Source organism: Ischnura elegans (assembly GCF_921293095.1).
Source record: "Ischnura elegans chromosome 13 unlocalized genomic scaffold, ioIscEleg1.1 SUPER_13_unloc_1, whole genome shotgun sequence".
NCBI lineage: Eukaryota > Metazoa > Arthropoda > Insecta > Odonata > Coenagrionidae > Ischnura > Ischnura elegans.
This window is the reverse complement of record NW_025791657.1, coordinates 2,840,783-2,866,772: the sequence shown is the minus strand read 5'-3', so window position 1 is coordinate 2,866,772 and position 25,990 is coordinate 2,840,783. Positions and strand designations below refer to the sequence as shown.

Here is a 25,990-nt window from a genome sequence, read left to right as displayed (position 1 = left end):
AATTACCACAGAGATTACTCTTTACAAAAGAGTCTTCTTGGCTGAGAAATAACTATCACGGCTTGACAGAATATTCTGGAGACGTAGATTATCATGATTTGGAGAACATACTGCGCAACTACACAAAGCATTACAAATTGCTATTCACCAAGGGTGCACAAAAAGCGTCTTTCATAACCAGTCTTCTTCCTGAGGGAATTCGTGTGGCTAATCTGGAAAATTTATGGATGTCCCTCGTTAAAAAAATTAACTACAAATGAGGGATGTTTAATTGAAATTCATATGGATGGTAATCTACAGTGTGCCAGAAAAAATTGTTTTAAGCTGGCTGATTGGTGTATAAGAAATAAAATTTGTTGAAATAAAAAAATGTTAACCTATACCCTGTGTTATTATTTAATAAAACAACATAAAATCTTTTAAGACATTTTTTATTCTCAATAAATATACATATCATATTCAATTTTGAGTACAAACTTTATCACTCTCAGACGGACACCTTTAGTAGCATCTGTGATACCATAATCCACTTTTGATTGTCTATGGTCTGTATAACACACAGGTTTTGGACCGTCAATGCAATCACTTTGAATCATTCCACCTCCTCCTTTTGCGTAGACTCGAGGCCGGATGCATTCGTACACATCACACCAGATGATTGGGTGCTGCTTTTCCGCGAGGCGTCGCTTCTCCGGATCGGTAATGTCATCCTGAGTAGTTACATTAAATCTCTCCACTACCCCATTCTCATTCTCGAAGCCAGAGAAAACCGCATTCCGTCCGACCACTTCAAATGTCTTTCTCTGGTGCCGGAATACACAGTAGTAAACTGCCTTAAAAGGTACCGAAAGCACAAAATCTTTGCCTCGATGAGGGATGTATACAATGTAAGTATCCGGATCTGGCTGCTTCTCCACCCGGAGATTGGTGTGCTCCAGGGAGGCTTCGGGATCTCTTTGCAGCTCAGCGACAGTTCTGGAGGCCATGGTAACGTTGAATGAGCTAATAATCATTCGGGAGTCATTTATATGCGGGAGTGGGAGGAGTCACGTTGCAACCGCACGTGTTGGGTGATGTAAAGTCGGGGGGATATTGCGTCTCCAGGAAATGCGAAGGGTGGGGGAGACACGTGCGCGGGACACCAACAGGGTGATGCAATGCCGACTGGTTATTGCAATTCACGTTTTTGAAATGACGTAATGTCGCTCGAATGTTGGTGGTGGGGAGGGGAGGGGCTTGTGCAGCGAGACGCCTCACCTCGCAGTTGCTACGCGGAAGTGACCTTGGATTGCGCTGATTCTCTTTTTTTCTCCCTACTCAATGGCTCCTATAGAACCAGGCGAGGAAAAACACAATAAAATTTGTAGGAGGTATTGCAGATGAAAATATGACTCAGAGCGCAAACAACACAGAACCAATCAATTGTGCAAAAAGTGCATCTCCTGCCATAATACTGTGAAAAAATTTTAAATGGCTATGATCCAGCCAAAACTAACGTACGCCTATCCCGGTTAATCCCTCCAACGTCCATTCGATATTCGAGCATATCTCTCTCACAGTTCCATCAAAATCTGTGTTGGTCGTGAATACTTCCGTGACCGTATCTAACTGATAGCCTACTCGTTTAGCCCCCCTGAAAATTTCCTCTCTCTCCTCTCGGCTTTCGGACTGCAATGTTTGAGCTGCATGAGGCAGTTTAAACACTTATTCACAGCTGCATGTTGTACAAATGTTTCCAGTAGTAATGGAGAAAGCCAAGCAGAGGGAAGAGGGAAGGATTCGTGGAAGATGCAGCTCACTAGGCGGGAAAGATATCCCTGAAGGGTCTGCATTTTTTCTCTCACAATCAGCCCGTGGCAAACATCGTCTTCCCTTCCTTGGATGCTCGGGAGACTGACGGAGAGTTAGGAAGAGGGGATGGCGGGAAGGAAAGGGGAGAAGCGAGGGACAGGTAATGACCTTGAAAGGTGACTCTCTCGCCTCTTGCTCGCCACTCCAGGGAAATCTATTAGCTCTTTGAGAATTAAAACTGACGATACGATTTCCGCCTACGCCGTGAGCCCTCTAGAACATACGTACTCTATGGTTATGTATTTATTTTTGCTGTTTCAGAAAAAAAAATTGAATTGGTGTCAGCCACAGCTGAAGATTCAAACAAACTTTCCGTTTCGTACCTTTATTTCAATTTTCCACACACACGGCAAAAATTCACTAAAAATCGAGTAGACATGAAATCTCATCAATTATCATAAAAGTCCACAGCAACCTAACTTGTTTCATACCGGGCAAGGGTATAGACTAACTGCCCACCAAGTCCATAGAATTATTAACACAGCGTTGTTATAATAAATAAGGCAGTCAAAAAATTATAAGCACTTAATAAAACTTAAGTATTGATGCATAATATGAGTACTTATTTAAAGGCCGTATTCAGAAACGGTGATTCAACTTGCAACGGCGCGCTCTGTTGACTGCTATATCCAGAAACCTCACTACTCCAAATTGGTGGGAGATATGTTGCCACATTCATTTTGGACTAGGTTGATAACGAAGACGAACGTAGCGACATTGAAATCAAGAGGAACTAAGGGAAATAATTGAATAACGAATGTCTCAACGTGAGATGTGCGAGGTCGTTCTTTTCAAAGATTCCATATTTATGATTCAAGTCATTGGGGTGATTCCAACAACTGAATCAGTCATTTCGATCCCTCAATCATTTTGATTGATGACCTGGAATTGATTGAATCAAGGAATGAGAAGATTGAAACAATTCAACCAATGAACACCGATGATAGACGGATAAAAACCTATTCATTGAAATGAATCGCGTGACTTTAATGAATTATGATCGAGATATTGAAGAAACTTATTTCAATAAACGCAATATGAAAACTATAGTCAACTGCTAATTTTAAATGAATCATCTCCTTTAATAAAGTGCTAATAGCGATTCCGTATTTGAAGATAAGGAGAAATATTTTTGCAATGATACATTCTTGGAGAGATTTACGAATTTGAGGGAAAGATGTTTCATGAAAACAATCATGCACGCATTTGTAAAAGCATGTCTGAAATAAAAGAAATCCGATTTCGCATTAAGCATGCTAAATCCAATTGATCTTCTCTCATTAAATTCTAATGTTGCTCTTGAATCACCCAACACCGACACTCATTGCTATACTAAATTTTCGAGGGTGCAAATCGCAGATGTGCCAAGTGCAATTAGTTAATTTCAAGTAGAATGTTTTTCACACATTTCATCAGAAGTGACGATGAAAAATAAAATATGAAACAAAAGTTTTGAAATATTGTTCTTTTAGTTACCACATTTTTCCCACTGAATTGCGGAAACGCAATATGTTAACATTTTGTAAATCATATTAAGGGATGAATATCACCATTACTTCCGAAAATTCATCTTAAGTAGACTTAAGCAATCCGGAAAATACGAGAAAAAGAAGATAAAAGTCGTATGTACAGTCAGGGTAATTACGGCTTAATTATGTGTTTAAATTATCTATCGTATGCCAATTAATATTCATGAAATTACCTGCTACTACAGCACGGAGATAAAAAATACATTGCGTAATGGGCGAAAAAAGTGATTATATGAAAGTAAACGGATGAAAACATCAATTGGGTTCACAAAGCACAACAGAAATATTTTCACACCAAGAGTAGGAACTTAGAATCAATTACTCAATAAATAGGAAGTCTGGCCGATTAATGATTAATCCAAATACCGAAAAAAACGGAAGTCGGGCTGATTGATGACAGACCATGGAGCCGTAAGTCGGGCTGATTGATGAACGACTTTACTTTGCGCAACGAATAATGAGTCATTTGAATCACTGGGTGATTAAATAATTTTGAACGAATCGATCACGAACGACCCATCACTAGTGACTTTGTTTGTAAACAAAATGGAAACGAGTCGCAAGTAGAATTTCGGCGTAGGAGAAGATTTTGATTTTAAAATTAATTATTGATCGGAAGGTTGTATTGGAGTGAAAGAAAACCGATGCTGCGGGTCTTTCTTTAAAGGTTATGGCATGAAAGAAGGCGGAGGTCGAATTTAATCAACACGACGGCGTGATGAATGTAAGCACAGTGTAGGTAAGGAAGATTTGTAAAATTTCTGCAAAAACGTTTTTTTTATTCTTCAAATCTGAATGGAATTATTGATAAAATTTCTCTTTTCCATGATCTTTTAGAAATCTTCATGATAGAAACGCCTTTTCGGACTTAAAAAACCGGAGGTATTATTTCCTTACGATAAAATTGTTTAATGCTCACATTGTTTATGTAAAATACTTCGTCCGTAATGAAATGATCTCAATTGATGTATCTCGACACGCAAAACCAAGCGTGTAATACGATGTTTTCCTAAAATATAATCTATTTTTACAAAGCAGGGAAGTTAATTTGTTCATGCCTATAGATGGGACACAGTTACCAGTAAATTTATGGCCACTTACATGAGATGGAAATTCCCTGCATTCATCATTTAAGCCTTAACCATGGCTGGCAATGTTTTCAAGAGGACGACTTTTATTGTCATTTAAGCAAATGATTGCTTTGTGATTGTGGCTGGCGAATAAAAAAACGACCCAATATTGATGTAATAATTGACAGGAAAGGGCGTACAGGAACAAGTAAAACAGACGAACACTCTTTCAGTTTAACACTCTTTTTATCAATCGTAAAATATCACCAACTTAATATTTTCATAGAAATTACATAGAGGCACTACATTAACTAACGTCAATAAGACAAATTAACATTGATTAATAACACATTGAACAGAGATATTACACAAAAAGTTATAATTAGGACAAGATGCCTCAAACTTTTGTCGAAAGTGTTGAAATACATGGCCTACATTTAAATGTAAATAATTTTCTATCAGTAAAATATTAGCAGTAAAAAACACAAAAATAAATTATTTAATCCTTGAAAATATGGTAGAGTAAATTTACTCAAACATTTATGAAATTAGGACGCAGACCCAACTGAACATTGTTATATTATTTTCAACATCATGAGACAATTTTTCCATTTAAAAAAGCAGTAATCGTAGTAATAAGAATTATTTACCTTGATGGCTTACGAAAGCCAATTAGATTACTAAGACCTAACACTGAGGGCTTGCAAATAAAGAAAAGTTGGATCTACTGACAGTCTTTTTACATTCATTGCAAGAATGAGGCTTCTTTCCTGTGTTCCCGCATGTGTAAAAGAAGGTTTTTTTGGAAGAATTAGACTTTTCACATTCCTTGCATGTATAAGGTTTTACCTTTTTATGAGTACGAATATGAACGAAGAGGCTTCTTTTTTGAGATAGAGACTGCTTATTCACGGCAGGAATGAGGATTCTCCTTTGCATGAGTCCGAATGTGGACGACAAGGCTGTTCTTTTGATGGAAAGGCTTTTAACATTATCCGTAGAATAAGGTTTCTCCTTCGTATGAATCATCATGTGTTGGACAAGGTTGCTCTTGACAGAGGAAAACTTATCACATTCCTTGCATGAAAAGGTTGCTCTTTGTATGAGTCCGAATGTGGATGACAAGGCTGTTCTTTCGATAGAAAGACTTTTCACATTCACCGCAGGAATAGTATTTCTCCTTCGTGTGAGTCCGAATGTGATACACAAGGTCACACTTTCGGGAGAAAGACTTTTCACATTCATTGCATGGATAAGGTCTTTCTTTCATATGAGTCCGAATGTGGATGACAAGGCTACTCTTTCGAGAAAAAGACTTTTCACATTCACTGCAGGAATAAGATTTCCCCTTCGTGTGAGTCCGAATGTGATACACAAGGTCACACTTTCGGAAGAAAGACTTTTCACATTCATTGCATGGATAAGGTTTTTCCTTCGTATGAGTCCACATGTGATTGACAAGGGTGCTCTTTAGAGAGAAAGACTTATCACATTCATTGCATGAATAAGGTTTTTCCTTCGTATGAGTCCGAATGTGATGGACAAGGTTGCCCTTTAGAGAGAAAGACATTCCACATTCATTGCATGGAAAAGGTTTCTCATTTGTATGAGTCCGAATGTGATGGACAAGGTTGCACCTTAGAGAGAAAGACTTTTCGCATTCATTGCATGAATACGGTTTTTCCTTCGTATGACTTCGAATGTGACTGACGAGGTCACTCTTTTGAGAAAAAGACTTATCACATTCATTGCATGGATAAGGTCTTTCTTTCGTATGAGTCCGAATGTGACGGACAAGGTTGCCCTTAATAGAGAAAGACTTTCCACATTCATTGCATGGAAATGGTGTTTCCTTCGTATGAGTCCGAATGTGGATGACAAGGCTTCCCTTTGTAGAGAAAGACTTACCACATTCATTGCATGGATAAGGTTTCCCCTTCGCATGAGTCCGACTGTGACATACTAAGTTGTCCTTTCGAGAGAAAGACTTGTCACATTCATTGCACGAATAAGTTTTCTCCTTTATATGACACCGAATGTGACGGATGAGGTCACTCTTTTGAGAGAAAGACTTGTCACATTCATTGCACGAATAAGGTTTCTCCTTTGTATGACACCGAATGTGACGGACGAGGTCCCTCTTTTCAGAGAAAGGCTTGTCACATTCATTGCACGAATAAGGTTTCTCCTTCGTATGACACCGAATGTGACGGACAAGGCTGTTCTTTTGAGAGAAAGACTTGTCACATTCATTGCACGAATATGGTTTCTCCTTCGTATGACACCGAATGTGACGGACAAGGCTGTACTTTTCAGAGAAAGACTTATCACATTCATTGCACGAATAAGGTTTTTCCTTTGTATTAGTCCGAATGTGACGGACAAGGTCACTCTTTTGAGAGAAAGACTTATCATATCCATGGCAGGAATAAGACTTCTTAGCTATGTTTCGACTACCTGTGCATGATTTCCCATCTAACATGAACCTTGTCCTCGCTTGCCTCACATTTCTCTTCTGCCTAGTTCCTCCTAAGTTTTCCTTAAGAATCTTATTTCCCTTTTGCCCCACCACTTGTCTTTTACATAACAGATGATTTAAACTCTTGGAGGAGGTGGGCTGGCTAGAACTAACAGTCTCCCTTTTTGAAGTAAGACTTTTGAGGGGCATATCTTTTCCAATTGACAAAGTTTCTTCCGTCATCTTCTTTCCTTTCCTTGAACGTGATGCTCCAATTTTTGGTTCAAGGAGTGCAAAAAAGGCTGAGGCTCTTTCAGGTGCAGGGAGCTCTAGAAAAGAAATTCACATTAAAAATAAGTAAGAGATGAAATCTGTAACTCTTTACCCTTATTTATGACAGCCATTAGACAGATATCAAGGTAGCCTCTCTGACTGACCTTTAGGTTAGATGCTTTCAAGGCGTTTGTTTATTTTTAAGGTGGTTTCCAAATGATTCTTCAATAAATTCAGTGGTACTTTTCCTCAGAGAAAATGTGCCAAATTTGGCATGTTAACCTCTAGTATCTACTCCAGAAAACAACTCAGTGCAATTTTACATGAACAGAAGTAATCATAAACTCGATTTACCGATGGCATGCATACACATAACATTTAATTGAAAAATTATCATTATTATCAAACACAAAAACTTCCTCGAATTGCAAGGCTTAAAATATGCAAAATACAAAGTCACAGAAACAACAGAGGCCATAAGGTAATTGAAGCTCACAAACAAATCATTTCCAGCTTAATTAATCATTGGGGGAAAATAGATGGCCAAAAATATATGGTTTACTATATGAAATTATCTTCAAGAACAACAATTATTAAAAAAGAAACTTTTTTTGTATTGGATAACCAACCACAACAAAAGCATTAAGTGAACACCACATTTTCTTAGGGGAGACTCGCACTATGTCAGAAGAAACTTTTGCAACCACTATACCTTGCAATATTATAAAAAATATTTAAATTACAAAGGCATGGTGTATAAATGATCTCATACATAGGTTAACATTAAGGATGGTAAGATCCGATGCCTCATATCAAAATATCCGCGGATATTGCCCTTCATCAGATATAAAGCAATAAGAACAGGCTAGTTAGATAGAATGTTAAGACAAAATGCACAATACTACCACAATTTTAATAAAAGGCTTTCCATGCAAAGAGGAACTGCATTTAAAAAACTATACAATTCGTAACTCATCAGTAGCCTTCCCCCACACTACTTCCCAACTCCATCCTAGGGCCACCTAACATCTTCCGGTTTCACTAGCGGAGCATGTATTCCAGATTGAATTGACTATAGATTAAGTCTTGTAAGCAATCACAGTAAAGCCTGATTCATGAGTGACTCTGTGAGAATGTCTATTACAATTCCTCACTTTCAATTCTTGTCCAGAATGAATTTTCATAACACTCAAAGTATGTCAAATGTGAATCAATGTACAAAGTGCCACTAGAGCATCTTATTGAAAAAATAAACCTAGCAGTTATACGTTATATTACCATACAAATAATTCAAACTTTTCATATCCACCCTGAATGATGGTGATGCCCTCTACTTCGCTGTACCGCCTTTAAAAATTTTGGGTGAAGCTAAGTGTTGAAGTCTTAGCTAACGAGAATAAGTAAGCATAGTGTGGTCACCCTCTGTCATTACTCTGCAAAAGAAAACCTTCTGCACACAAGGTATTGGGTTTAGTCTTTTTTAACCAAATCAGATTTTCTCCAAATTTCCCTTCTTCCATGATTAACTGTTAGGCCTAGTAAAGCACAGTTGCCAAGAGCGCAAAACAGTGAATTGGATGGGGTGTGTATCAAAGCCAAATTGTACCAGTAAGCCATAACTGGACTACACTATTTTCACTCATTTCAACAAATTACATGTTTATTATGTCTATGTACGCAATAATTGAAATAGGAATTGGAATCATATGCTAAGTATTCTTCACCACTGATTTATTGGGAATTGTTTTCAATTAATGAGTCTCAAAGGTTAAATTGTTAGGTAAGGTATGCTGGAATTCCCATATGAATGCATATGGCTACAAATATTGGTTTTATATCATTCAAACATGGCGAAAATTTTGCTAGACATTAGCCGACCTGATTAAATTCTTCAGTAGAACTATTAACATAAACTAAAGAACATGGTTGAGAAATTATGATGCAACATCCTTCAAAGGGGAGTGTCCACCTATCGGGTGTCAGAATTCAATAGAATTTTCTTGCGTTATACAGTCTATTGGGAGCTGTCCTTGAATGAGATTCCTTTGGGTTTTATAACCAAATAGTTAAATCTGAAATGCAGTTAACCTCTTCCCTACGCAGGGCGTGATTTCACGGCCTGAATTTTCTGATGCTAAAGAAGGAAGGCCGGATTATCACGGCTTGACGTTTTCGAAGCAAAAGGCCAAAGGCCGTGTTTTCACGATTTCGCGGTCAAGAATGCCAAGTGGGCCCCAACCGCCATTAGGGCCTCTCGGCGTGAGAGATCCGACCCTTTCCTATTGTCCGCGTGGGGATTATCTCGGCCCATCCCGGCACTTAGTGAACCACTCAAGGAAGGTGCTCATGGTCACTTATTTGTTTATAAGTTAAAATAACTAAATACGTTCATGTTGCATTTATTGAAAATCAATGCAAGGAATTACATTCTGTATGTTCTGCTGATTGGTTCCAAATTTTAAACGGAAGTCTAGCGTTCATATTAACGGAGTTGATCGTCACCTAGAACAATTTTTGGAGACGCTAAGGTTAGATGTTTAATTGTTATTTTTATAACTCACTAGCAAGTTAGTAGGAGCGATATTGTAATGATTTACATCTAAAAATATACGTTATTTTGTTAGCTACATTCTATATGTACATTTGCGGTGAAATTCAATAGAATATTCGATTTAACTTCTATGAAAAAAAGCCCTCGTAATGTAATAAAATATGATTCTCTCAGTTCTTTGTCGTGAGCCAAAATTACAACGACTATTTTTAATAACCTCTTACCAACCTTTGAATACAAAGGTATTATAAACGCATTTCGCTATAAATACTGATTAATGCATATCCTAAAAATTCGTAAATTTAATATACGATAATGTATGATAAGGAATGTTTTACGTAGACACATGTTGTGAGAAGCATTCCATACCATTGCAGGAAAGACAACTGCTCTACCCAGGTAGTTACTCTCACATCTTGGATCTCTGGTCAGGTTGCACCTCACAGAGTTAGTTCGGGACTAATTAGCGCATTAATGTTTTCTTGGAAAAACTTATTACCCTCCAACTGGAAGACCCAAGAGTATATTGGTGTAAGTATTCTCCTGCTGAAATATGTACGTGGAAGGTGATAATCTCACTCTTCTCGGAATAGCTCATTTTCTTTTCAAAATTTTCTTGGCGTGTATTCAAATTTAGCCGTTAACTATCTGTACGCATTCCGCTACCTATACCAGGGATGGTTTCTGTGGAACCCTGCTGTGCGATGCAGCCCATACCATGAATGAAAGAGAACTGCACCACCCAGGTAATTACTCTCATATCTTGCTTCTCTGGTCAGGATCCAGGTGGTCTGCTTTGTGCCCCTCACGGGCTTATTTGGTATGGTATGGTATTTGGAGGAGGCGACCGACAGCTGAGGTCATTTGCGCCATGAGGGAAGGTTGTGGAAGGAAGGGTGGAGAGAAACCTGGCGTCGGCGTTAGCCTGCTCTTAACGAAAGGCGCCAAGGGGACCACGGCTTAACGTCCCATCCGACGGACGGAGTGTTGCGCTTGAAATGTCCTCCACTCAACATTCAAGCAGGGATCGGGCTGTCTCTGAAAATTCTCTGCCACTGCCGGGATTTGAACCCGAGCCCGCCGGGTGGGAAGCCAACACTCTAGCCACTACACCAACCCGATCCCCACGGGCTTATTTCGGGACACATTAACGCATTATGTTTTCTAGGAAAAACTTATCATCCTCCAACTGGAAGACCCAAGAGTATATTGGTGTAAGTATTCTCCTACGGAAATATGTACGTGGAAGATGATAACCTCACTCTTCTCGGAAAAGCTCATTTTCTTTTCTAAATTTTCTTGGCGTGTATTCAAATTTAACCGTAAATATTCTGTATGCATTCCCCTTTCTCCTCCTGCAAGGATTTTTTTTCAAATGATGATTCGGTGGAATTACATTTTTTCTTGGAATTATACAGCCAGGATTTTTTTCTTGAAGTGCCTTTCGTTTCGCTTTCGTTAGTTTTGCTTACGTTCTCGACCTGTTCGGGGTGCTTGGCCGAGAGGAGCGTTAGGCAAATTTCCTGGACTTAACTTGCACTGGGAAAATGTCCCGGCTAGTAACGGATCAATCGATCCTGGAAATACTCACGCAAACAGACAGTGAAGACGAGGATGGTGGCTGGGATAGCGATGTGTCTGAAACTTCGCCATTGCCGGTCCAAAGCCCGGATGCAAAAGAAGGATGGGAAATTTATTCTAGAAAATTTATTCTGTTTTTTATTTTTTCTTATTTCGTGCGTAATATGAATTTATATTTATGCAAGCAAATTTGCTTTAAAATAATATTGAAAGGAACATTGAAAGATTTCATTCCCTTTAAAGAATTTGCTGGTCTATGATGTAATGCCGTTTTGCTGAAAACCCTAAAAATAACCGTAGAACTTCGTTTAAAAGTTCTACAGGCATTGCAAAATGAAAGGAATACATTGATGAACTGACATTTAATGCAACAGTAACAATTAAAAAAAATTAAAATTGCACTGGTAACAATTAACTGACCGCAAAAGTACGCTGGGATGGGCTGCTCTCGGGGAAAAGGGTCGAGGATTATCCCCACTAGGAAAGGTCATTAAGGGGAGGAAGCGACTACCTGGTCAGTCCCGAGCCGAAAAAAAAACTCCGTACGGGGCGAAAAAGAAAATCTCAAACCCTTCGTAGAGCCAAAAGCAACTTCCCGCGAAGGAGCTCGGCTCGAAAAGGTTAAACATTAACAGGTCAAATGTATTCATGCATAGGAGCCACTCTGCAGAAAATGAGCGTTAGTACAGCGGTAAACCCATTACCAAGCGGTTAACTCAATGTTGCGTATATGCAAAATTATGGAATCTTAGTTCTTAGAAATATTCTACACTTCAGCATAATATTTTCTTCGGTTTACTGACATTTTGAAATATCCTTAAGTTTACTGTTTTTTGTCAAAAGTTTCATAAAATTATTTATATCTTTTTAAATTTGAAAACTACCTTTTTCAAAGCATTGATGTACTACAAATTTTAAATGATATTTCCTTAAGATTAACTGAGGAATCTTACTGCAGACAACTTTTTCTCTCACAAGGGAAATACACGATCTTCGGGTGGCCGACTGAGCTCAAATTTTCCGATTTGACAGATCATGGCTATCAATTCAAGATGCCGAAGGAAATCAGCGCACCTCTCGTAATTTTTCATGAAAAAAGCCATTGAAAATCGTAAAAAAATGGGTCTACGTTGCAAATACGTATTTCCTCTCACTTTCTTCCTGACATTGGTGGCTGGGTAGTTACGATGGTCGAATGCTTAAGTAGGAATTTGGAGTTCGATCCTCTCCTTTTGTTTTCTTATCTTATTTACCTCAATAAAAATATTTTTTATTAATTTTTCTCAATAATAACGTGCTGAAAAGGGTAGGAAATGAAGCAAGGGCTATATAATAACGTTTCTAATGGCGATTTTGTTTTTATTTGTTCTCTCTAGGTATATTAGGATATTCCGAGTGTAATTTGACTTCTGTAGGGGTGGGGACGGAATAATGACATTTAAGTTAATAATTGGGAAGGAAATCCACCCCAGAGACGAATTATGCTTTCAATGGGAAACGGAAATGGATCAGCTTGGGGTAATTAACAGAATGAAAAGTGGACAGAAACCCGGCGTCGGCATTATGCAACTCTTAACGAATGGCGCCAAGGGGGCAAAAGTATAATGTCCCATGCGACGGACGGTGCACTGCACTGCTGGTTTAATCCACATTACACACATGGATTGAATGCAACGACTGCCCTGTATTTTTGACGGAATACACGCATCATTCACGGCGGGGTGCGGCAGCGGAAGGAATGCGTTCTCCGTTTGTTCGAGTACTATCCTGAAACTTGCAAACAAAGAATTTCCTGGAGTGGTCTTGTAGTGTACTGGCCATCCACGTCCAAATCTCGGTAAATAATTTAAGAGCATTTCGAAATTCAATCCCTGTATTCTGTGTGGTATTCAGAGGTTGTGAGTAAACAAAGCAATGGGAGAATGGCATTGGGAATTCCATATGGTCATATCTACGCATTTTAGATTCAACACTTCATCACTTAGTTCAGCAAAATTATTGGGCGACTACGAGGAACTGGTACACGGCAAGATCATTCGCTGGAAATGTTACTTAGTAGACGTTCAATTCAGCTATTCATGCATTCAATTTTAGAGACGATAGAATGACAGGTTTATAAACGTTTAAGTTGAAGCAGGAGTATGACAGAAGGTGTAGTGTTGCTGTGGTCGCACCTTGGATTTTTCTCAGTGCTTGCCATTCCTTCTTCTCGCGCTTAGATGGTTAAGGCTAAGAATCAGAGTTCAATTGGGTAGATATCAGTTACATAGTCCTCTGAATTTCCTCTTTATCACTCTCTCAGTAATCATATTAATAATATTTCAATATTTTTTGGTCGGCTTGTTGTCACAAAATTCATCCAGATGAAAAAGTGAGGAAAATTTTTCGCCTCAGAAGTAAACCTTGGAAGAAATGTCAGGATGGTAACTGAAGAATATTAATTAACGTGAGAAGTAGGGTATAATATTTTCTAAGCTTAGTAAGTCCAATAAAGATTACAGTATTAAAGATATGGATGATTTCAAGGGTACATCACGACTGATGAAATAGTGGCTGCACTGCTAGTACTTAGGGAGGGAAGTAATGCGGTTGTACTTAAAATATGTGAACTCACCGAAGAAGAATATAGTCATAAATGATGGTGATATTCCTCTGCCTTAGGATATTACTGATGCTTTTAAAATACATTCAAACCTGCTTCAAGGCAAGCCACAGTTGAAACCAGTAGAATCTAAAGATCAATCATCAAGTTAACACGAACATCCAGATAAAAGATACAGAAAGGAAACAGGTAACCTAACTCCAAAAAATAAGAGTAACTTCCATTCGAGCCCCAAATGTCTTTAAGAGTAAAGCAACAGAAACACTCATTACTCAGCATGCATGCCATTCAGCAATTGAAATCATTCACTTATTTATCTGTGAAGAATCACTTGAATTAATTTTGAAACATTCAAATGAGTAAGCTAGAGAGAAAAATAACCATATTTTTACTCTGAGAATGGCAGATTTAAAATAAATTCATTGGGATACTAATACTGTCGAGGTACAATCCATTACTGCTCACTAACTAGTACATGACAAATCAAGAGGGCATGTCTGTCCTAATAGTGAGGTGATGTATGATACGGAAAAGATTTCATAACATTCAAAAATATCTGCATCTCTCCGATGATTCTCAAATTGGCAAAAGTGAAAAATTCAAGCCTTTTCTCAGTAGACTAAATTAAAATTGCATTCAGTGTGGAATTTTTCGAACAAATTTTTCCATTGATGAGCAAATGGTTCCACATTTCGGGCAACACTAAGCTAAAATGCTCATCCGCAGGAAACCAATTAGATTTGGTGGTAAATTGTGGCGTCTAGCCTCATCTACAGGCCATTTCCATCAGTTTTTGCCATATCACTGTTCTATATTTGTTGAACTTTTGTAAGTCTCCAAAACATCTAACCATGTATTTTTATAGTTTCTTCACCCATTACATTCTGTTGGCAACTCAAGGTGATAAGGGTAATTTTGCAGTAAGAACAGAAGGAGAAAATAGAATGGGAAACTGTGCTGTTATGTCTTCGAGAGATTTGACAAAAAAAACAAAAAGGAATTTGAGGGTTTCCATTTGACAAGTGAAAAGATATTCTTTTAGTTCAATGGCATGATAATTTTGTCGTCACCATTGCATCAAACTACTGGAATATTGAACCTATAGTACGGATGAAAAGGCATAACCGGAGGCAGAAGAAAAGAGAACAAATTCCACAACCAAATGTCATTAACGATTACAATCAGGAAATGGGAGGGGTAGAAATACATGATGATTCTGCAGTATGTTACCCTATCCAGATTAGGGGAAAAAATGGCGGTAGCCTCTATTTATAAATGGGCTCTCTTGTGCAATGGTGAATGTGTGGCGATTTTACATCATGGTCATGGGCAAAGCAATCCTCAGTTAGACTTCCAGTCTGAGATCAAAAAATTGTATTGAGGCAAGAAGTACTTTCCAATACAAAGACTGGTAACAATTGGCATAAAAAGCGGTGTGCATATGTGGGATGCAGTAGGAAAAATGACATACCCAAGCATGTCCGTCAATACAGAATAGGGCATTTCATCCAAAGGAATACTGATAAGTCCCAGTGGAAACCTGAATTGTGCAAATAATGGACAACTTTTGGGAGTTTATAGTGCAATGTTTATCTTCACGCAGAATGTTTTCACACATTTAATCATAACTGAAGGCAAAAAAGAAAAGAAGCAACCTAGGTTAGAATATTTGATTTTTCATTTATATTTACTGTAGTTTTCCCAGCGTTGCATAAACGAAACACTGTGTAAATCATTTATCATGATGAATATAATAATGTTTCATGCGAATTCATCTTAATTAGGCCTAAATAAACTGGGAAATACAAAAAAATTAAAGTTGAAAGTTCTACATACAGTCTGGGGAGTAATGGGTTAAGGTGCCTGGTTGTAACACCAAGGATTTGGGGTCCAGGAACACACAAAAAAATTTTCTGTTAACTTTATGGTAATATTGAAGAATAACAGGCCTATATAACATAAAAAATAGAAAAATGCATAAAAAAATCCATGTGAGATTTGCAAAATTTGATTGGATTCTGAGATTCAGTTTTTTAATATTCCCTTGTAAGAATTAGTTACGAGTGTTTTCAATGAAGAGTCATTTTCAAACACTGAAGATCACTCACCCTCCGTCTCCGTCATAGACTCCATGGCCATTGTGCGATTTTGAATCAGCTCATCATTCTCCATACCAGTAGGCTGAAAGTAAGCAGATTTCACATTTACCAACAACAAATGACATCTCTTAAATAATTTAAAATAATGAAACAATAATCTTCACTTCTTATGAATCTCTGGCATGAATACAAAAAAATATGAATGACAACACCAACATTAATCCCAAAGAGTATCTAATTATTCCCTTCTCTCCTAAATACTAAAATATGCACCCCTCACAGGGAAAACTAGATGGTAAAAAGAATAAATTAGGCGAGGGACAATTATTGTGGGGCAACAGGATTTCTTCACAGTTAATACTTCTATTCTTGATTAGGGGATATAGAGTACTTCTTGGTGAATCTTCTTAACTTGGGGGGGATCAGGGATGCAGACTTACAAAAAATATTGGGGGGGCCAAACCAGGGATCTTGCCCCGGGAAATTTTCTAAGTAGTGAGTTTTTTGTTTTCTAAGAATTATAAAGTCATATGATCAACATTAGAATCCTTATAACTCGAATCTTGATATCTGGACACTCCGGATAATATCGACAAGCCTGACACATTTTTTCCTCACACCCATTACAGATTTTTGAGGGGGCTCGGGCCCTCTCAAGCCCCATGGAGTCGGCTCCTATGGGGGGGATGTAATATGGGATAGCTGTTTAACTTATTGGATCTCAGACACTCATGGGGATGACCTCCTTCGCTGGCTGCTGTCGGGGTCGCTGCATCTTCTTTCATCATGGGCTGAGAGAATATTTAATTCAAGGCGTTGTGGGTTGATCTTATTCCTCTTGGCATGGGAAATCTACCATTCTGTTCTCCTATTTCCTCTACTTTGCCACTCATCACTTTTCAGTCTAACCTCCAAGATTCTCTTCTCTCTCTAACTCTCCTCCACATGACAGGCATGACACCTTCAGCTGACCAGCATAGCCTTTGGCAATAAAATGAAGCCAAGGTCCATGTGTCTCCATGAGCTGAAATTCGTCCATATGTTATAACCCAGAAAGGTTTAGATTTTTGGGGATGAGGCAGGTGGGGGAAACCAGGAATGAAGCAGGCTTTCTTAGAAACCTCACTACGGGGAGGGGGGTTTGCCAAAGCATGTCCTCATTTTGTAGAGTGAGGGGGTATAGATTCTGTCACCCTCTATCCCCTGCTCATAGGTGCTGTTTGGAGGGAGGGGTTGGGGAAAATGTGGACATTTCACTGGTCACGTACAAAACACAAAAAAAACAGGAATCAGGAATGCAGGGAGTCGTGGGGGGAGGGTGAAACACTTTATAATTGAGCCCATTCATGCTTCACTATGCCCACAAACATACTCAGTCAACACATTGCATCAGCTCTTTTTCCCTCGTCAACACCGATTTTAAGTTACCCATAAACCATGCCAAGTGGCATCGGTTACAATACCTTGTGCCCAACTTTGAAAATAATGATTAAGGTTTCGAAATCTGGGATCAAGTAGCCCAAGTTTACAGAACTTGAATTTCAGCATTACCTCCAAATATCACTTTCATCCATTAATTAAATTGAATGAGAATTTCATGCATACCTCAGTGATATCAGTCTCATTGGAAGATAGTTCTCTCTTGGCTACAACCAGCAAAGAGTCAAGGTCTATCACAATGGTTTCTTTGCCATTAGAATCCACCACTTCACCTTGGGAAGATGTTGACGCCTGTGTCTGCATTTGAGTCCATAATCAGCATCATTAAAGACAGGGGGACAGAAATATAGAAACAGCTTCGTGAGTTTGCCAAAATAATTATGGTTCTTATTAATAGCATATATATGTACATACCAACCATAATTCACTTTTGTAGTATTAACATGTAAACAGCTTAAGTGTAACATTTTTATGCACTAAATTGTACAATAATCTACCATAGTTTTTGAAAAAAACACTCATCTTATCAAAAAAATGGTAGGATTAGTATCAAGTAAGAAATCACTACTTACATGTGAATGACTATTAGTCTAATGCTGGAACGTGTGACTGAAACTTGGGTGTAATTTGAATTGATTTAAGATGTTTTTGCCACTGATTACATTGACTTAACTTCTGCTCATGCAAAAACTATTTGTATTCTGTGGATTTCATTAGCTAGATGAAGAGTGATGATGATTTACATATCGGTAGGTCAATGTTGTTCCATTTGCAGCATGCTGCAACAATGAATGAATTATTGAATCAGACTGTCCTGTTGTGAGATGCAACGAGTTTTTCATTTCCCCTCATATTTGAGTTGTATACTTTAATAAATGTATACATACAACAAGCTCCATCAAAATCAGCAGATGGAAAAAATAATTATCCATCTCAACAACCAACCTGGTCTACCAACATCCAATACTCTTTTCAAAAATGGTAAAGGACAAATCCTGAGTCCCCTTAATAATTTCCTCTACACAGTTCACACAATATCCAAATCTGATATAATAAATATATGCCTTACATTAATTCTTTTTTGGGAATAAATTTTCTTTGGATGATACGACTAGAAACTGCATGATCAATTGATTTTGTAGAAATGCAACCAACCACAGCCAACACAAGCAAATTTCATTTCAAATTTATCATTCATAATGAATGTTTTTGTTCATTTTGTACGATTTCACCAAAGAATCATGACTCAAATGATTTGGTGTAGTTAGCCACACTATACTCGGTGATCAATTGATCATCACTTCACGAGCACTGAGTGTGAGAGTACCAATTACTACAATAAGCAACATGAATGTCACTTGCTTTCCTTCCATATGGAGTATGTCTCTTTATGGAAGCGAAGCTTGGACATTGACAGCAGCAGAGAAGTCTAAAGGAGAAAGCATTTCAAATGCATTACTACCAAAGAATGACAAGGTCAAAGGGGATCGACCATGTAGGTAACAAGGAAAAGCTAGGAGAGAGAGAGAGTGAGAGAGAGAGAAAAGATAATTTTTCCAAAAACCCTTAAAAAAAAAAGATGGAACGGCTTAGTTGGCTACATTATGACACATAACAGTGAGATGAAAACAATTGTAAAAGGACAGGTGGAAGGAAAGAAGGGCAAGGAGCGGCATTGAATGAGTTTCATAGCCCAGGTCTTCAAGGATGTAAAAGAGAAGAAATATGTGGGCTAAAAAATGTCTAGCAGATAGGAGAGCTGCATCCAACCAATCTTACGATTGTTTACTAGCAATGATGCTCCTTCCTTCTGGTTTGTGTTGATCAGAAGTGAGCATCGTACATATATCTATGTTCACAAAAGTGGGAAGAGTCAGAGCCCTCACCTGTTCAGTGATCAAAGGTGAGTAATCAGAGAAGCTGTGTGCCCCCAACCTGTTCAGTACAATTAATAACTCATTTTGAATATCTTCTTCAAGAACGACACACAGGGTTCCCACTCTAACTAAATAATAAAATTCAGTTTTTTTCCAGACATTCATGGTCTAAATGTTGTCAAATTCATGGTCAGTTGATACGCCATTTTAGGCAGGAACACTGATAAAGTAAAAATCACGGGCCTCACAGTAACTAAAAGTTTAAGAAACGTGAGATTCAGTGAATGCAAATGCAGCAATATCAGTGTTATCTCTAATGACATGACCTATAGTTAGAAAATCCAGAGCTGGCTTAAGATTGTGAGTGAGAAAATAGAGGGAGCAGCATAGCAGGGAAGTTAAGAAGTTTACCAGGGTTAATGAACACCTTCATTACTGGCCTTCCAGATTCAGTGCAGCCTTGTGATTTCTTGGCACATGGACCATTACTTCTACTTCGAATATGTGTGCAGATTAGCATGACTGACCTTGAAATAAAATCCACGCATAGATTTCTCTTTTGATCCCCCAATTGTAGTTCTACAAAGAAGTTTGTGAGATTTTTCAGGTTTCAAGACAAAAATTCACGGTTTTATGGTCTATGACGTACCAATGATTGTCAAAACGCAGTGCTGCAATCTCTCCATACGAGTATGTGTTCCGAATGGCTGATATGAGGTTTAAGCAACAGAAAAAGCAACTGAGTGATGGAAAAAGTGATGGGAATCCACAGCATTAAGGTTATCGAAAAAAAATTTCGCTCGACACTCACTTCGGAGTCATCACTGTATTCAACAAACAAGAGTGATCGCTGATGTGATCAATCGAAAATGATGAATTATGATCGCTTGAATCAGTCTTCAGTGATATTGGAATATTCCATGGAGGACTGAGGTTATGTAGTAGCAAAACTGCACTTAACAAAGGAAAAGTACACTCACCCAGTCATCCGTTGCCAATGGGTCTGAGACATCAGTTGATGTTATGGCTGGATCTGTTGTGTGCATCGCAGAATAATTACCTCCACTGAGAGGGTCTTCCTCCTCGTCTTTTAGATTAAACTAGAAAAAAATGCTGAGTGTCAATCAAAGAAGGCAAAAGGATAATACATGACAATAATAATGCTGATGTTCATTAGTAATAACAATAAAATCTCATTTATATGAAAGCCAAAAGCATGTTTGTGCAAGATTTTAGTGACCTACCACTATTAAATGGTTCACATGACTAGTTTATTCAGCACACTTTGGTGTGGAATGCTTCAGCATTTGCTAACCACAGCAGAAGCGGTAAAAGTCTTCACCTTCCAACCCAGAGGTTTCAGGTTTGCATCCCAACTTGGTGGCTTTCCCCCATCTAGGTCTTGTATTAAGCTCTAGATACGTGCCTCCCCTTCAACTTGATCGTTTCAATGGAGAGGACTTAAAAGTCCTGAATTTTATTGATCAACAAAGATGAAACTATTCTTACCATTCCTTTAAGTTTATCTTAGAATAAGGCCATATGCTCAGTCGACATTAAAGGATCAACTGACCATTGATACGTAATCAGCACCAACATAAATCTATCTTGCCAAAAATGTGCCATAAAAAACCATACATACGGTCAATTTTTAACTAAATGGACCCAACATGAACTAGGGCTCCTGAACAAGCCCTACATCCTACATAACATGGCATCCAAATTTTTTCTGCTGATCATTACCAATGAATTTACATTTTAATGCATATTAAGGGAGACTAGCTCATATGAACAATTTTAAAATATTTCGAAACACAGCAGAAAGGTAATAGGTATTACTACCACATCATACCATTGAATGGAATAAATAATAAAATTTTCTGAAGTGTAATATGTACAATGGCAGAAAGTATTAATGCACAGCTCATTGGTGTCTGAAAGCGGACAATTAAGGATCTATACGTCTTCCCAAATTTTTCCCAAATAATACTCTCACACAACTGGAAATTTCAAAAGCTCTATGCCCCTTAAGCCGGGGAAATAATCACATTCATTGCATTATGAGGATGAGCAGAAGATGCAGCTGCGCATATTCTCTGAAGTGTGATTTGTCCACGACTCACCTTGGATGGAGTTCACTCTAGTCGGGAAACCTGCAAACACAGTGAACATAATGGGCATTGAGACTCCCTCAGCACATTATCTTCTCAGTGGTATAATGGGTAAAGTATTACGCAACGTATCAGAGGTTCCACGTATCAAGCCTCACATGAATTTTCCCTTGAAATGAGGGAGGAAGACTAGCCCACGACACATTGCACCTGCAGCTAATGTTCGGAGCCTTGAAGCGAGGCTATATAAACTAAAGCACTTTAACATCGAAATATACCCTCACAAAATGCTTGACTCATTATCACTTCTTCAGGATCCAGCCACCAATATTTCTGACACGTATCCTCCATGATAGGTTTGAGGTTATCATAAAGTCAGACCCTCCCCATTATCTGTTACTTTTTTGTTGAAACTATCCACTGCCCATTCATGGGGAAGTGGGACAACCTCATCAAGAAATATAGTGCTATAGATCAATTATGTGTATGATGAACAATTTTGCCTAGTTCATCCATAATAGTTAAATAGGACCTTTTCAGTAGGTTGTACAATTTCCTCTGTTTCTTAAGGACCCACATAACATCGTTGTTCAACCAGTGAAATTTTTACAATCAATTTTAGTTTTTACAGAATATGCCAGGAATTTGGCAGGAGGCATCAAACATTTGGGCTTATAAAAATAAGTTACTCAGAGTAGATATAACGGGAGGCAATTCCAAGGTAATGAAAAAGTTATCCATACATGAACTCCTTATAGGACAAAAGATGCTTAACTTCAATGGGAAAATATGAATGTTTATTTTACTCTGCACAAACAACTGATGAGTGGTGTGTACTTGAGGTGTTTTTACTTCCAGGGACTAAATAAAAATTTAACAATGTACATTGAAGTGGAACGTCATAAGTTTTCCCAGAAATAACTGACTACTTAACAACATATTCGCTCAAAAGGTATACAACAGTGCTTTGAAGCATGTGACATTGTTTCAGGTGTAATTGCAATATATCCGAGATAAATACAAACAACAAATGATAACTTCACCACTTTAAAGTATACCTCCACTACTGACCATGGTTTTATAACCATGTCATTTTCACTTCTCATAACCTTAAAAACTGACTGACATGAGATACTACAGGAAGCAGAATAACCAGTGATGGATGAAGCAGGAAAGAAATAGTCGGTAGAATAGTACAGGTACAGAGAGCATTCTACAAAAAAGAATAATCTACTCACAGCTGAGAATTAAAATACAGACGTAAGGAGACAATTAAAAAACACTACATTTGGAACATATTCACAAATGGTAGTAAGGTTTCATATATGCCAGCTGCAGAAAAGTCAAAAGAAGAGTGGGGGATAAGATGTCTTCTAGAAATGGTAACTTAATCGGCTACATCATGAGATATGATGGCCTTGTTAGAAGAATAGACTGACAAAGAGGAGGACAGGTGGACTGAAAGTAGGGAAAAAATGGCACAGAATGTTTTAATAAGTCAGGTTATTAAGGATATACAAAAAGAAGAACAAACACATAAAAAGGTGTACACACATAAGCAGATGTTAGACAAGAACTGAGGACTCTATGAAATGAATTTTAGGAATGTGGATTTATGATGGCAACATAGTTCATATGAAATTCAAGTTAAATGGAAAATATATAGTTCATTAATAGTAATACCTGATTAGAAGAGTCTTGATGCACCTGTTTTTTAGTAGCACCATCAGAGCAATCATTCACTACATGTCCTTCATCATCGCTAATCTGATCATTTTCAACAGAAGAGCACTTGTATGTTGCCAGATCACTCTATTGGAAAGAGGAACACACTTTGAAACATATTTTAATCTACAGGTGCACTAGTAAATGTGATCATGAACGAAACTTGAATTACAGGGTGTCTGTAGTAAACAAGTAATCCCTGATGAACTATTCTGGTCTCTTTGTAAAAAAACAGAGTAACTTAACTGATGAATAAGATTCAGCCATTTAAGTTATTAAGTTATTTTTCCTTCTATTATAATCTAAGAAAAGCCTTGGGAAAAAAGGAGGAACAACTTCATTGGGCACATCATGAGAATGTTTAAAAGTGTGGACTTCCTGTATCATTGTAATTAATTTCCGAAAAGGAGCAAAGCAAAGAGTTCTGAGCTTTTAAAAAGAACATCATTATCTTGTCCAGAAATAACTGAAACCATTACATACGTATTTGCTCAAAAGGTATACACCAGTGCTTTCACGCGTATGACATTGTTTCAGATTTAAATGCAATTATTATCTGTGATAAAATATAAACAACAAATGATAACTTCCACACTTTAACATATATCTCCACTCCTTAACATGGTTTCAACACTATGTCATTTTCACATCTCATAACCTTACAATCAGACAAGCTGCAGGAGGCCTAGTTAACAGTGAAAGCATTGGAAATGTGTTGCTCTTGAGTAATGTAGAAGGTAAAAGGGATCGAATGAGGAAGTACCAAGGAAGTACAGAGAATGGTAGGAGAAGTCTTCAAAAAGCAAAACATAATCGGCCACAGCATGAGATATGATAGACTTATAAAGGCATTCGTCAAAAAGAGAAATGGAGAGATGGATGGGAAGGAGGGAAAAGATTGCTTCTAGATGTACGTGCATCATTAGACAGATTATTAAGGATTTAAAACAGAAAAAGAAAGTAAATGTTTAAAGATATGATAAACCAAATTTAGATCGATGGCGATACAGCTCTTACGTAACTCAAGTTCAATGGATAATAAATAGTTTGTAAATAGTATTACCTGACCAGAAATATCTTAATGAATCAGTTTGATTGAGGCGCCATCAGTGCAATCACTGAGTCTATTTCCTTCTTTATCATCGCTAATATGAACTTCTTTAACAGGGGGCACTTGTATGTTACCGGATTACTTTATTGGAAAGTGGAACTTCCATTAATACATATTTTTCGCAATTGGTACAATAGGCAAAAGTGATCATGAAGAAAATTTTAATAGGGTAGTGTCCTTCATCAAAAAAACAAAAGGCATTGATTGCAATTCCTGACCTACCATTAGTGTATTCATAATATATAAATTATTTGGTTTTAGAAATTCCAATTTAGACCAATTGCAATGTTCAATTTTATCCTCATTTGAAAAAGGCCAGATTGGCGCCCATGCGATGCCACTCCACGTGACGTCACAGGGACCTAGTTTCTATATCACTTGATAGGAGTTTTACATTGTCTGAGTTTACCAATTCATGCATGAGACACAGAGCTCAGGGGAACAGCGGTTAATAATCACTGATTAAAATTGCCTAGGCTCGAAAAGTTTCCTTAATTTCATAGGGTATTAATAATCCTTATTTAAGCCAAGCATTACCTGCTAGCAGGGTACTCTGCTACCTGAGAGCAGCCTGCATCTCAGCGGTGCTTACATCCTAAGCCGATGGTCACCTCACTTTGCAAGAACGGGAACCAGAATGACGTCACACAGGAATTTCCCGGGATTCATACTCAGCCAATGCATTTTCGCGCGCTTGAAATTTTCACTGTTCATTTTATCGCAAAAAGTAGATATCCTCATTTAAAAAAATAAAAGTGTGAAATTTGTATTTCAGGAGTAATAATCTTTTGGTTTAGGCAATAAAAAAATAATGGGAAACCACCTCCTTACAGGATGTAAGTATAGAATAAATTATTCTTGATGAACGATTCCGGCCTTTTCATAGAAAATAGATTTACTCAATCAACCAACAACATTCGGCCAATAAAGTTCTTATTCCTTAAATATAATCTAATAATATCCTTGTTAAGAAGAAGGAAACACTTTATTGGGAAAATATAGAGGGTGATTTGCTCTTAAAACGGTGGACTCCCCCTTTCATTATAATTTAATTTCAAAAACAAGCTAGGCTAAGAGCACTGATTTCTGAGAAAATGATAAAAATCTAAAAATAAGAAAAATATTAGTTTTACATTAATAATGGAAGGGTTTCAAGACTATGAACAACAACAGCAGAAAATTGAGTCAAAGTAAATAAAAATCAGTTCATGTCACTAACGATTGATATCTTTTGGTAATCAATTTCCATCGTATAACATCCCATTCAAAAGTGGTAAAGGACAAAACCTTACTCCTTGTTATTTGTGTGCATGATTTTTCCGACGAAAATTATGCAACCTGCTTGACGTCAAAACTTTTACATCCGTAAAAGTTTTGACGTCAAGTAACGTAATCAATTTGCATTGCCAACGTGCAACACCCCATTCGAAAGTAATAAAGGACAAATCCCTAGGCCTTGTTGAAAATTCCTGTTCACTTGCATCACGAAATCCAAATCTGATCTGATTCCTGTGAATATCAATCTCCCATAAAGATCGAGCTCTGTTGATAGATCCGGCTAGCAGCTACGTCATGATGTCATGGTCATTTTTTAAACTGTTCCAAACTCAACAGTACTCAGCTTAACTCTCATTTCCTAATAACCCTTCCACTGTGTAGTGAACAGATTTGAGAACTCTTTGCATTATAAAAAAAAATGACTGCTGAGTGAT

General features: G+C 37.7%; 1 protein-coding gene across 1 annotated transcript; it reads right to left on the bottom strand.

Moving 5' to 3' along the window:
- Positions 1-4,679: 4,679 nt before the first annotated feature.
- Positions 4,680-21,512, bottom strand: LOC124172486 (gastrula zinc finger protein XlCGF57.1-like). The gene is made up of 6 exons (XM_046551925.1): positions 21,455-21,512; positions 20,312-20,418; positions 17,620-17,751; positions 16,024-16,096; positions 6,952-7,237; positions 4,680-6,681 (listed from the first exon to the last, which is right to left on the bottom strand). The coding sequence occupies exons 1-6, from the start codon at positions 21,510-21,512 to the stop codon at positions 5,520-5,522; spliced, it is 1,818 nt and encodes a 605-aa protein (XP_046407881.1). The 3' UTR covers positions 4,680-5,519.
- Positions 21,513-25,990: the final 4,478 nt, after the last annotated feature.

Bases quoted from the DNA above. Each gene is read 5' to 3' on its own strand.
- LOC124172486 (XM_046551925.1), bottom strand. From the start codon at position 21,512: ATGCCCATTATGTTCACTGTGTTTGCAGGTTTCCCGACTAGAGTGAAC. The intron at 20,419-21,454 runs GTGAGTCGTGGA...TTAATCTAAAAG, and splicing joins TAGAGTGAACTCCATCCAAG to ACGAGGAGGAAGACCCTCTC. The intron at 7,238-16,023 runs GTGAGTGATCTT...TTTCTTTTCTAG, and splicing joins GTCTATGACGGAGACGGAGG to AGCTCCCTGCACCTGAAAGA.